The sequence below is a fragment of the Aythya marila genome (assembly GCF_965140915.1).
Source record: "Aythya marila genome assembly, chromosome: 4".
Lineage (NCBI taxonomy): Eukaryota > Metazoa > Chordata > Aves > Anseriformes > Anatidae > Aythya > Aythya marila.
The window spans coordinates 46,998,981-47,013,034 of NC_139045.1; the positions used below are offsets into that span (position 1 = coordinate 46,998,981).

Consider the following 14,054-nt stretch of genomic DNA (forward strand, 5'->3'; position numbering starts at 1 on the left):
TCCTCTTGCAGCTGTGTGTGAACTGAGAGATTTGTTCAGATCCAGGCAGCACTTTTTCATCTCCGGGTTCTGTAAGGGCTCCTTTCCTCCCTGGTGTGTGTTACAGCCTGGCACTGTGTGGCCCTAGGTCTGTTAGACCCAAAGCCTTGGGGCACTTCAATATTTCTTGCTTCAGCCATCCTGCAGGAAGTTAGGACAGTGCTAAACTAAGCAGGAGGGGCAGATCTGAGAACTGAAGGGGTTTGTGTTTCTCTCCAAAGTGCCTGCTTCTGCCAAAGGGTAGGTAGGGAGCAAATAATGTGATTTCTGCTAGCCTGTAATTCCTTCTGCCTCGCTCAGGAGCTTTCTGAAAAAACTACAGGTTTGGGCTCAATAGATAAGCACCGTCAAACACTAGTCTGGATGCTAGCCCTTGCCCCACAACACCCAACCTCAGCCACAACCCTGCCTATTACTGTGGAACCACCTTACAAGATGCCCAGGAAAATATGTTTTCCTGCTGAAAATCCCATTTCTCCAAGACAAAAGTATTCTTAATAGTAACTGAAGTGATGTGCTGGCTGTGCCAGATGCAAAGGGGTCATAAAGACACAGGCTGGTTTTAAAATGTAAGGAATATAGCCTCTCTGAACTATTTTCTGCTGTTTTTTCTCTCCTTATCTCAGGTATTTGGTTCACCCCAGAAAAAGATTAAGCTAACATTTCCCAGCTTGTGGCTGTTTATAAGATATGGCATTATGTGCTGGGCTTTGCTTACTTAGGGAAATCTTTCTGATGTTATCAGTTTGTTTTTCTTTTTGTGGTGATGTTCTGTGCAAACAAGCTTTCTTCTCTGGAGAGTGCCAGCTCCGTAGCAGCACGGTTTGAATGCAGTCCTTCTTCCGCTGGCATTAAAGGCAAAGCTCCCGTGGCCTGCAATCGAAACACACTTGTTGGGTGAAGCCCTCATCGCACTGACGTCATTGGCAAGATTTCCAGCATCTTAGATGAAGCCAGCTCTTCATTGCTGACGTTAGGTGCCATTAAATAGGCAAGGGTAGAAGAACAATTGGGGCTGACCTGCGTTTTGCCCCTTTTTTGAACAATTTGTGGAGGGCAGCAGCAGCTGAGCTCTTAGATCACTACAGGTGGTGCATTAAGAGCCCATCTCACAGAGGAAAGGATTTCTCTGTTGGAGTGTGGTCAACGTCTCGTGTCACACAGAAATCTGCATTAACGGAGCAGAGTTTGTTACAGTACCTGTGTTAGCTTTAGTCAAACCTCTCAGCAGGAATTCAAGTCCAAGAACAGGCTGAGGTAAATGCAATATGTAAGAGTGTGAATTACTAGATTGGGCTGGCTACTAACCATGCATATGGTAAGGCAGCAGTGACAAAGTCCCCGTGCAGTGAGAGTCTTCTGTGCTGGGGGTTTCAAAGTGTCCAACTCCAGCAATGTGGTCAGAAATAACACTGCTTTCCCGTGCCTTCTCAAACATCTGGACGGCTGCTTCCTAGCCAGGGAGGTGTCTTAACAAGTAACTGAGAGGGCCTAACAAGAAACAAGCTATCTTCAAATAAAGCTATGCTTCTTGTGAACTGGGAAGTTTTCCATCTTTTTCCTAGAAAAATCATGTCCAAAATCTGGAGGACAGGTGTTGGTGGAATGTGGAGCTTGATCTGTTCAGGGCTCGTAAACTCGACTGGACAACATGCCTGTGTTCTCCTGCGCCTAGCACCTCCTCCCTGTGCTGGTGCAGCATTTCGAAGCAGTCTGTATGATTGCTCTTCAACTAGGAACATTTCATTCCCATAAATTTATTTGCCACTGACTGGTCTTGACGTGAATTACAACACGATTCAGCATGAATTCAGCAGATAAGCTGTTCAGGTATATTGCTTCTAAAGGGAGACCTGAGTGCTGAGCAGCTTGGGGCAATGAAATAATTTCAGTGACGTGCTGGGGAAGCAGAAAGGCACTTCAGAAAGGGGTGAAGAAGCTCACAGATTGCTTCACCATGCCAAAAAGGAAATACTCTTCAATCAGCAAATGTGGCTTGTTGACAAATGCGCAACATCTGCAGTGCTTATGAAGCTCATTTGCTCAGTCATTTTCCTGTGGTGTAATTAACCATTTTGTTTGACGTTCATAAGAACATTTTTGATGGTCTAGAATGTCTTAATTCTCTGACATATCAAACTCCTCAAGAGCTGGCCTGACCTTTAGACCAGGCTATGGTTCTGGATAATTCTTGTGCAAATATCTGCCGTGCCAACTGAGTGCGAGGAAACTCGAGTTGTGCTAAAATGCAAAAAATGGCTCATGCTCAGGAGCATTGCTCAGCCCCTTCTCTTTAATCTGTGTGATGCTAACCCTACACATCTGGCCCCATCAGGATACACTCAAAGCAGTACTGCCAGGAGCCAGTTTTAGCAAAAAAAAGTGATAAATGGTCAGATGAGCACCTTTTGTCTCTGTCCCTGTAAAACAAGAGCACCTTGTGCCGTTTGTGGTGGTGCCCAGAATATCCTACAAGTATTCCTTTTTATGGGAACCAATAAAATCATCTTTAAAGAAGTCTGTGACTAGGAGGCAGCTGAAAACATGAATAGGTAATCCACGATGTCACTTTTAGATATACTCTTAACAAAGTTATGAGGAAAATAAATCAGGATCATCCCGAATCATCTCCCAAGGATCATGTCTGCATCACTCCGGGCAATTAGCTGGATTTTGCAGGTGGGATCAGCCCAATCTCCTGGCCAGATTTTTCCGGCTATGGGGATTTCCCTGCTTTTCCTAAGTGGCACAACCACTTGGTCATACTTGGTCATAGCAACTGGTGAGAGATAAGAGAGGCTGACAGGTCCCTTGCCAGTTCGCCTGACGAGAAGATGTAGCTCTGTTCTCCTCGTGCACTGGTACCTCCTGGAAGTGGGCACAGGAAAGGGAGCATGAATCAGGGAAGCCCAAGGAGAAGGAGTAATTTGAAAAGCATTTATCTGTAGTGAGGTTAGTTTGTCAAGAGTTTGATCTGATGACATAAAGAGAATAAAAATATGTGTTGGAACATAAGGAAAATATGCGATCTGCACAGCTCATCCTGCTGCTCTGCACGGGTGATAGGAAAGGCATTCTTCTCGTGTATTGAAAGTAACACTAAGCTCGCCTTGTCATTGGGAAGTGTCAGATCTGACCCTGGTCCCACCGAGTGAGGATTATTGCGGCGGCTGATTAAAGTGCTTTGTGCAAACAAGCAGCAGAACTGACGATACCTGCTTTTCAATGGACATGAGTTTTGTAATTGGATTCTCTGACGTCTAATTAGGTATACAACCAACCGAGGAAGTTCCCACAATTAGGGCCTTTGTGACTTCGCCCCCTCTGCCATAGGTTCTCGAGTATGTCATGAAAGTTTGGTTGACAAGTTCTGATGGGAATTTCTACCACTCACCGTAGACATTCAGAAACCATCTAGGAAGTACTCCGAAAATGGCCAATACTCAAAAGATGCCAGGGGAACAGAGGAGTATAGAACAAATGAAGCAGCTTCAGCACATGATAGACTTTTTTTTTTTTTTTTTTTTTTTTTGTTTGTTTGTTTGTTTTTTAACTAAGAAAACCAGGCTGGATGCTGCCAAACAGATGTGAAGCTGGATTTCAGTCATGTTCCAGTCCAGGCAATCATCCAAACAGAACAATCAAATTTTCACAGCAAAAGAGCTACACAGACAGAGTATCCCCCCATTGTCCACGGCAGCTACAGACCTGTGGCAGTGAAAAGGACACTTAGCCATCCAGGACCTATTTAAGCCTGTTGGTACTCGAGATGGGTGGAAGGGTGGGAATAAAAATACTCAGAGGAGGACAGAAATGCCAAAATGTTGCTGTCACTCTCAAAGGGAGTTGGGAATCACTGTCACTGCTTGGGCTATCCTTCATTAGGAGAGAGCCAGGTGCTGAAGGATGCCTGCTGGGCACGGAAGGAGCAGCGGGGCAGCTGCAGCTCCTTGTTACTCCTCCAACCAGCCTTGCAAACCTGCCTGCTTTGCTTCTCTGTTGCCAGCTTTCTGATGTCCAACCTTTCCTTGACCAATGTAAGAAGAATTCAGTTCATGCGTGTCCCAAAGGAGTCTCACCATGTAGATGTAGATGAAGGGGATTGTTTTTGTCCCAAAAATACTTTTGCCACACCAACCGTCTCCGTGCGAACAGCGTCCGTGTGAACTGGGAAAGGCCAGGTCAGGTGTTGCAAACAACAGATACTGTGATACATCCGTACAGGTCTGATTGCACATCTGCAGGGTGGATTTATTCCTGGAACAATTAGACAATTTGTGAAGCACGTCTCACAAGCAGTTTAATTTCCATGTTCCCCAAATTTCACTTTCATTAATGGGAACCTCCACCCTGCTCATGTTTGCTGCAGAGGCTGGGAATTAACTTAATGAGGCCACCACAAAAGTTGTCATGACCAGTATTTAACTTCAGAAGTGAGTTTGCCTGAGGAACTAATTAGCAGCTGGCTAATTGGGGCCGAAATAGATTGTATCGCCCTTGCTTTACCCACAGCCTTCATGAAAACACGGGACAGAGTGCGTTTTTCAAACATATGGTAAAAACACTGTTGCTTCTTTGCAGTAGGCAAAATGACAGAAGTGTTACCAGCAGGGCCAAAGAGCCACCTGGTTTTGAGAAGCCTGAGACAAACACAGAGCTTCACACTTCAAAGAGTGTCACCATCTGACCCACGAGCTGTGCTGGCTCACCTCCACGTGGTCCTGCACCCCTCGTTTGAAAAGGAACCAGAAGGCAGTACAAAAAATTAGGCTGCTATGTGGAAACACATTGTTTTGTTGTTCCAACCCCTCTTGTCTCCAGCCTAGTTCTGTTTTCAGGTGACTGCTGTGAAATTTAAGCAGATGATGGAGCCTCGATGCTTTTCACATCAGCCTCTCACATAATTTCATTCCCCTACAAATGGGACCAAACAAAAGAAGCTCAGTCCCAGTGCTCTCACACCAGAATGCCACTAAGACAAAGGCATGATGAGGGCTGTAACAGTGGAATGGTGACAGTACTGATGGGCACGGTCTATATAAGCCATTAACTAATTGAACTTGAAAATCTGGTGTTATCCAGATAACATCCATGATGTTATCTGATGATGTGAACACATGGGAACAGACACCAAGCATATTTAACTAAATATTTATTTTTTAAAAGCGAAACACCATAAGTAACAAAGGAGAAACTCTTAATTAGGAAACACATGTAGCAAACAATACGTTAGAAAAATCTTCCATTTAAGTTACAGGCACTTATCACAATCAGGCTGGTTGTACAATGATGTACCTACACAATAATTAGATATAAATAACTAGCAGTTTCTTTGACATTTGGAGAGGCTGCAGTTAGCAGATGAATAGAACCTGTATGGTCTCACTGTGAAGACAGTTAATTACCAGTAATTACAAAGAGGCTGAGATTCCCCCTTCGTTTTCACTTTCTGCTGGACAGAGCTATGAAGAGTGGGGAAAACTACGTACGTGCAGTTCCCAGAGGAGATTTGGACTATAGCAAGTAAACATCCACCAGTGCAACAGTCAGTTTTATGTGACTCAATATAAATTATGACATTATGCCATACAAAAAAAGACATCACTTGTCTAGGGTTGCCATCGCATGCCTAAGGTGGACATCGCTGCCTGCGGACATCCCGAGCCCACCAGCAGCGTGCCGATGCTGCAGTCCGGCAATGTTTGTGCGTTGAGAGGTGGCAGGGCGGTTGCTGGAAGTCTCCTCGTGCCATGCCTCACAGCAAGGATTTAAAGGCAGAAAATGAGTAGGACACTTAAAGCTGGGCTCTAAGTGCATCCAGGTACCACGGCGTTAACGAAAGGTGCCAAGTCGAGGCGCAGAGTCTCAGGAGGCGTCCACTGAGGGCTGAAGCTGAGAGCGTCACAGGAGCCCCTTCCCCATCAATTCTGTGCCGAGCTGCAAAGCAGGGGCCAGGAGCTCAGCAGGGCTGGTCCTGGTACCATCCCATCCCATCCCATCCCATCCCATCCCATCCCATCCCATCCCATCCCATCCCATCCCATCCCATCCCGCTGTACCTGCGGAGGAGCCTGGTGATCAGCAGCTGCACCCAGGGCGCCGAGTGGTTCAGGCACAGCGTCTTGCCCGCCTTCGTGGTGGCTCTGCAGGGTGAGAGGGGACTCAGGAGGGGCTCTGCCAGCCGGGGGACCCCGGGACGGGGACAGGGACAGGGACTTGGCACTTACATCACTTCGGGCACGGCGCAGTGCGGCCCCGCGGGGACGAGCTCCAGCCCGGCCAGGCGCCGCGGGGGGATCACCTCTGTCACAGTCTGCACGCAGCGGCACCGCAGCTCCCCGGCCAGGGGCGCACCTGGGGAAGGGGGCACGGCCTCAGCGAGTCTCTGGGGCCGTCCCCCCCGCCCCTCGTCCCCCTGTTCCCTATCCCCTGTCCCCCCTAAGCTACGTCCCCGCTGCTCTCACCCCAACAGAGCGCGGCGCAGGCGGCCAGGAGCAGGAGCAGGAGGTGCGGGTTCATGGCTCGGGATGCCATCGGAGGTGCCACGGAGCTGCCTGAGCCTCCCCGCTGCCTGCCCCTGCTTTTATGGCCCGGCCGGGAGCTGCCGGGGGTTTTCCCCGGCGTGGAGAGGGGCCGGGTTCACCGCTTTCGGGCCAGGAACCCCGGGGGCTGGGCGGGACAGGGCTCCCCGTCCGTCCCCTCCATCCCCTCCGTCCACAGGGACATCCAGGGGCTGGAGCTCGCCTTGCTGGCGACCTCTCGCCTTCACCCAGGGGGGACTTTTCCCCCCGCTCAGCCCTTTCTGCACCTGCCGTTTGAGAGGTGCGAAGCGGTGTTGCCTGCAGATAGGTGGCACTCGCGTTTGCGTACCTGAAATCCCCTCCTGCAAGCTCCTACTCCGCTTCTCTGCGGATAGCTCCCTCTCGGCGTTCGGTACACTCAACAAATTTTGCTAACTTCTGCCCTGAAGCAGCGAAAAAGCAGCTTTCTGGGAGTCTTTAAAAGGAATTAGATGCTATTTAGATTTATTTATTCATAGATTTAGTCAGAGATATAGAAACATTGGCAATTAGCTTGGATATGAAATAGCACTTTGCAGGGTTGCGTTTTGTTCTGCTTGCAGCTGAAGTTTTTTGCTCTTTTGCATGAATGTTTGTGAACAGACTTCAGAGAAGTGAATTGTTCCAGAATTGCTGCCATGGGTTTTGCTCCAACAGCTCACATACCTTGTTTGTCCTGATTGCTGCTGGTATTTTTGTACCATTTGTTGCTTCAGTTCGGGACACGGGTATGGCTATGCAAGCAGTAAAGCCTTGTAAGGGTGTTCTTTGGTCTCCCTCCCCTTGCAATGTTCTAATCTTTATTTATTAAATAAATAAATTCTTTGCTGGGGAATATACATCTACAACTTGAAGCAATAATGCAAGATCCCATAAAAACAAATTCCAGTGCAACATTCCTAGTTTATGAAGAAGAGACTTGCTCGTGAATCATTATTAGACTGACTTGAGATCAGGCACGTTATAGTGGCTATTTTGAACTGGCTTGACTTGATTTTCAGGGGAAAATGGGTATTGTTTCCTTATAAGAAGACTCACTGCAGAGGTGGCTTCTTGCAGCTGAGGTACATAGGTTACATTTATGTTTTTTAAGTGACTAGCCAAGTATGTATTTTAATGACAGTAATAGGACAGTGTAGGCATTAGCTGCAGGTAAAGCTATAGTGGTGGGGACACCAGCATGGAAAGCAAAATCAAGTGATTATTGAAGTCACAAGGATCACAGTACAGCAATCCCATTAGAAGATTTCCTGTCTGAAAGCAAAACCAAGCTCAGGACTGAAAGCACGTGGGATGCAGCAGAGGGAAGAGCCCTAGTGGGGATAAGGGCTACACAGAGGCTCTCTCCTGAGCTCTGTCCTCTTTGCAGCCCAGATGGCTTGTGAGCTCCTTGCTCAGTCCCTCAGGAGACCAGCAGTGCAGGCAGATTGCACGTCATAACCAAATGGTGATTGCCCCATGTAGGCAGGAAATATCTCATGACTAATTTGCACTCCTTTCCAATGGAAAGGGGCACAAATGGTCATGTCATCCTTTTGGGCTGGCGGCTTTCAGCTGAGTCTTAGAAGGAAATTACATTCTCAAGCTCTCTCTCTGTCCAGCTCTGTCACTCCCTGCTTCCCCAGCCTCACCCCTCCAGTAAAGTCTGTCTTGCTTGGCCAACCGCAGGAAGATTTGTCCAAGAGCTGTGGGTCTGCGGGCTCCAATCAATCAAGCTGATGCGAGGTGGTGTCGTGTTGGGGTGGGAGGGTGAGCCGAGCCAGCACTGCCATTAAGGGAGAAGTGCAGCGTCAGTCCTGCTCCCTGCCTTGCCAGCTGGCCAGCCCGTCCACTCCTGCCTGCAGCCAGCGCAGAGCTTGGCCTGCCTGCCTCCTGCCCAGCTGCTTCGGCGTCCCCAGAACATGAGCACAGCTGGGGAAATGTTGGGGCAGCTACACAGCCACAGGGAGAAAGGGAACAGCCGCAGACACGAAGAGGACCCATAGTCTGTAGAGGGGATAGGGGTTGCGTAGGTGTTGCATTGGGTGGGTTGGAGGAAATACCTCTTTAAATCTGGGCCTGTTACTGCCCGTGAGTCACGGAATGCCATCTCTTTTTTTTAGTTTAGTGAATTAGTTTTAATGAGGGTGAATTCTCCACCGATGTGTGTATGAAATTCAGCATCACTGATGCATCATAACTGTGGCTTCAGGCCTTGTAGCAGAGGTGCTCTTCCAGGCTGCATTTTTTTGACCTGACTCTTTTAAGTAGCAATAGTAGTAATAGACCCCAGTGAATAGTGTTGCATGTGTGGTTTGTTTGTTTGTTTGTTTGTTTGTTTTATAATTTTTTCCAAGCCCATAGAATGTCAACTGAGGAGTTTGGAGCCACTGAGAGGCAGAGGATGTGTTTTTCTCAAAAGCTACAGAGATTGCTAAAAAAACGATAAAAATGCAGCTGTTAAGATGACACTAATGAACAGAGATTTTAATTGCATATGCATGTTGGTAGGAACACATTTCAGCCACATTAATCTGCAGCAAGCCAGTCCCCTAGCCCACCCTTGTATCCCCGTGTGTGTCCGTAAGTGGTTTTCTCCTACACATAGCCTTTGCGAGCTGAACAGCGCGCTGTGTTACCAGGAAGAAGGATTTGCCCAGCTGTAGCCAACTGAGGCGATAAACAGTTAGGATGATGCACAGATAATCCCGTGCAGGTCACTGAAGCTTTCATCAGAAAATCCTGCTCTGAGTAAACGCAGAGAGCAGATCTGTTGAGTAAGAAATTGTCACAGTCAGATTACGTGTTGTTTTTGGACAGTACACATGTGTAAGGACAGTTTACGTGACAGAGCTTGGATTTATGCTTGGATAACTACCCACAATATCTGACCCGTCAGGCTCATTCCACAGTGGTTACTGCTGGGGAAATTCCAGGAGAAGTCTCCAGGGGTCTGAAGCGTGAGGCTGTTTTGGATGCTGAGCAGCAATGTGTGAAATTCGGCAACCAGTTCTCCCGGAGAGTTGTGTGCTGAAATGAGCAGTAGTCAGAGGTGGTGAGTGTGCCGAGGTGCAGGGGGCAACACAGGGCTTGATCCTGTGAGTCAGGACACACGCAGACAGGCCTGGTGCCCATGAAATGGGGATCTTTGGGGGTTCTCCAGGAGCCAAAACTATATGCATGAGCAAGGCTTTGTACCTGTAGATTTCCAGATCACCTGTAGCTGCCTTCCTTGTGAATGTGGGTAGGCTCTTTTCAGTCCAGGTAACACTGGGCTGCAGATGAGCCCTCTTGGATTCTGCCTTTTCCTCTCGATCCCCTCGCTGTCCTTGGCACATTTCCTTTTATAAGGAAAGAAAAGACAGGAAAGAGAGAACCATGTCAGCCAGAATTCAGAAAGCCAGGTTCTTCCCTGCCTCTTGCCTTGTTCATTTTGGATCTATCATGACTTGGCTGCAGGTGGACGGCCAAGTGAGATGTTAACACTTTCATTTAAAATAATGATCTATAGCAAACTGCTGGTCAGTATTTTCTTAGCTCCGTTCCTGGTCTTCAGCTGTTTTCAACACTTGGGAATTTTGGGGTCTTCATTTGTTTCCTAACAGAGTTAGAGGTTCTCCTTTTCCTGTGCTCCGTGGTGGCAATAAAAGCATGAACAAACACAGTGTTAATAGCTGCAAAGGAATGTGCTTATATTACTCAAGCATTACCTTAGCAAATACAAATGCTTGGCTTTGACATCAATTCGTCCGGCAATCATTTCTCCATTCTACGGCTTCAAGTTGCAATTTACCCCTTTAAGGTAGCTACCGGGATTGCCGTTACTGCCACTCTTGGACCTCACTTTTCGTGACCCTTACACATGCAAGTGTTTCAAAAGTGTGTAAACTGTCCAGCTCCGGGAATTTATACCCAACATATAAGGGCAAGAGGGGCTTCGTTCTGAGGCTGGGAGCAGTTTGTTCAAGGGAACACTTGCCTGCCTCACCCTGAGGGGGACGAAACCCTGGCTTTATGGTGGCAGGCTTCATCCTGGATGAAGGCTACAATTTGGTGACACCCTTCTCCTGGAGCTGTGCATCTGGTAAGCTCTGGAAGTCAACATAGGTCCCAAAAGGCTTTATGAGTTCATTTTGGCCTTGCAAACAGCTGAAAATGCTATGAATTGTGCAAACTTCCTGTGGGTTTTTGCCCTTGGATCTGTAAAATCATCAGGAGCAACTCTTTGCTCAGAAGGTGCAAAGGATATCTTGCTGTGGGCTCTTAGGCCCTGCTCACCTGTCATTAGCAAGCAGGTTTTTTGATTGCTGGGGCAGATTTGTGGTTTGCACAGTAATTCAGGTATAACTACACTGAATACACATCTGGATGCTGCTGCTTGCTGTCTGACTAACATCTGAGAGCAGGACTTGTACTTTGGCAGTGGCTTGTACAGGCGTGGTACAGCGCCTCCTGCAACAGCTGATGGTTGTTCCAAAAAGGATGTGGCACCAGCAACAGCCACTGACACTCGTACACTGCCACTCTGCTGACACTTTCTAGGCGTTAACATTTTGCAGTGGTGGGTATGAATATGTGAGTTAAAATAGGAACCATTAACCACCACCCCCCACCCCCCCCAAAAAAAAAAAAAAAAAAGAAGAGGAAAAAATTACCCCTACCCCAAACCTGGGTTTTAATCCGATTAAGTTTTTGGGTTCAGTGGAGCTGAGTAATGCTTGCGGGTGTGCTTTGGATAGTTGTGGTCTTTGGGCTGAAATGATGACATCAGTTGAGGAACCGAATGTGTGCTCACGTGAAAAAGGGGACAGTTGTTGGAATCATCCCAAAATCTTTGAAGGCTTCTCTTACGACATGCACATTTTGATGCTCTGTTACTTTCATTGGTTGTGTTGCAATGAAGGGAAAAAAAGAAGCTGTATTTAACTTATAGGCTAGAAGATATCAAAGCCGTTATCTCAGGGAATACTTTCTTAAAACACTTTTGAGTAATACATACATGTTTATTTTTCAGCCTACTTGGTGGCAGTGGTAAAATCAATTACCTTGTTCCCAGCAACAAATGATGCCTGCTACTTAGTTCAAAAGAAGAAAAGATAATCTTGGTAAGTTTGCATGATTCTTGGTGAATTATGCAAAGTATTATACAAAACAGAAAGAGGGAAGGGTATTCATTTCAGCCGGTTAGAGGGAGGAGTTTAGAGAAGGACGTGTTTGGAAGGAAAGCATGAACAATGTTTTTGATAACTAAGATTGCCCCTGAGGCTACTTCCCAGTTACCTTATCAATGGCTGTCTTCCGCATTGTCTTGCTTATCATATCAGGAGCACATGCAGAGGGCAGAAAAGTAAGAAAGCTGCAGGGAGTCTGTGAAAAATAGGCTATTGAGAAAAGTAACTTCTGATCTGCTTGCAATTCAGCATTTTTACCTTTAGATTTCTTCTAAATAGCCTAAATTCCCCCAAAACCCAATTGATCAGGACACTGAAAAGAATCGTTTCACTTTTCCCTAAATACCGTGTTGCTGTGAGATCAGAGTAGTTTAGTTTATATAAGCAGTTTCCCATTAACATTTGAATATTAGCTTGCATTTGACAAAATCCGTGCATTCTAGTGAAGTTTTTCAGTTTGTTTGACTCCATCAGCACACTTTCCATTTGCAGGGCTCTGGCTGTATTCATGGTGCACATCATTTGAGACAAACTACTTAGTACCTGTCACTGAGAACTCACTCTTAGAGTCCTTACTGTTTGAAACACTTACTCTGTTTCTTTTAGTAGCCTCTTTAGTATCAGAAGACACTTGCATGTTCTTCACATCCTTTCCTCCAAGTAGGAACAGTATTATGAGGCTTTTTCAACAAGGACATTTATCTGTAGGATTTGGCCTGCCAGCAGGCCAACTGTGCGCTGCCAGATTTATAGTTCTTTCTCACGCTTCTTTCTCAATCTAGTCCCCTGATGATTTCAGTGAAAGATTTGGGTATGCAAAAAATACTTTTTGTGGGTATGCATGTGATGTTAATCTTAATGAGGAGTGAGTGAAACTACAGTGTTCAATATAAATCAGCTACAATGTCCGTTTTCTTTGTCTCTCTTCCAATGAAAACGGGGTTCATGGTGGGCAATGCTCACATGAATTGCCTTTCTTTTGTAGAATGGCATCTGTGCTGTCAGAGGGGAGCAAAAAGGAAGCAGCAGACTTGAGAGCTGTACCCCTAAACCCCAGATAAATGTGGTTAAGGCAGCATTATGCTCTCTACCTCTCACAATAGCAGTCTGAGGACTCTGGGACTCCACCTGTCTTAACTTTCTGGAAAAGGAATTAGTAGAAAGTTGAGTTGATAGAATTTTGACAAGAGAAATGTAGTGAGTCAGCAAATGTTATTGTTGGCGTCATTACTGCTGCTGCTGTCAGTGCCTGACTTAGTCATCCACGCATGAGCCCGGATTGCTGCGCATTTATCGGTTATTGATCATTCAGACACAAAGCTTTTGGGGTGTCAGACTTCCTGACAAGTCACTCACTCTTCTTTATTTGTGTTGGGTAAGTGCCTTTCACAGTAAGATCTGACATCTGCATGGACAACTCTTACTTTTCAGTAGAGCAATTGAGCTGCTTTACAGAGGATTTGGCACTTAAGGAAAGACTGAGCAGGCTGTTGGTCCAGAATTATGAGGGAGACAGAAGCTGTGGTTCACACCTGTATGGAGAAGGTGCAATACTAGGTCCTTTTAATGAAAATTCACACAGAGGATCGTGCTCAATTTTAAGCATGTCCTTTCACTTCCAGTTGTATTATGACATCTCCATACTTCTCCTGGATTCAACACTGCACAAGGCAGAAATGAAATCTTTGCTCTGCTGTTCTGCTTGCAAATGTATTTAATGGTTGTTCTGATTTGGAATAAGGAAGTAAGAGTATGCAGGTTGTGTTCAGACTTCATTAGCACCCATTTTACACTGCTGTCATTATGTTACGGTGCTGGGTGAAGCCCGAACTCAAGCTGTCCTGAGGCGTGATTTATATCCTTACTGACTGATGTTCAGTAAGCTCTTAAAAGTGATGGCATATACCATCTCCTGCACCTGCGTTTCATCCTGCAGAGGCAGGTGCTTCACTTTCCCCAGGAGCCATTGAGCTTTTCCAGCAGTGGATCAAAGCACAGGTATGCAGACATAGGATGGGAAATGAACCTAGATTTCATTCAACTGTTTAGCCACCTACATCACATACACCTACAGGTATGATGAGTAATTCTTTTCCCTGAGCACCTGCTACTGTCTCAGCAGCAAAACCTTTCAGAGAGTCAGTGCCAGGCTGCTTTGTGAAGCAGTTAGTGCAGCAGTGCCAGCTGAGCAAGGTACCACCACTGTCATGGTTGTACTTGGATTTAGGAATTATACTGGGATCATTAAAGTGCAGTTTTCAACTTGCTGGGGGGTTGTCCCATTTTTATGATTTTTTTTTTTTTT

The 14,054-nt window shown here is 46.4% G+C and overlaps 1 protein-coding gene across 1 annotated transcript; it reads right to left on the reverse strand.

The window, feature by feature from the left end:
- Positions 1–5,256: 5,256 nt before the first annotated feature.
- Positions 5,257–6,569, reverse strand: LOC309878087 (growth-regulated alpha protein-like). The gene is made up of 4 exons (XM_082760248.1): positions 6,504–6,569; positions 6,267–6,393; positions 6,099–6,182; positions 5,257–5,976 (listed from the first exon to the last, which is right to left on the reverse strand). Exons 1-4 carry the CDS (start codon positions 6,556–6,558, stop codon positions 5,961–5,963), a joined length of 282 nt encoding a protein of 93 aa, XP_082616374.1. The 5' UTR covers positions 6,559–6,569; the 3' UTR covers positions 5,257–5,960.
- Between the last annotated feature and the right edge of the window lie 7,485 nt (positions 6,570–14,054).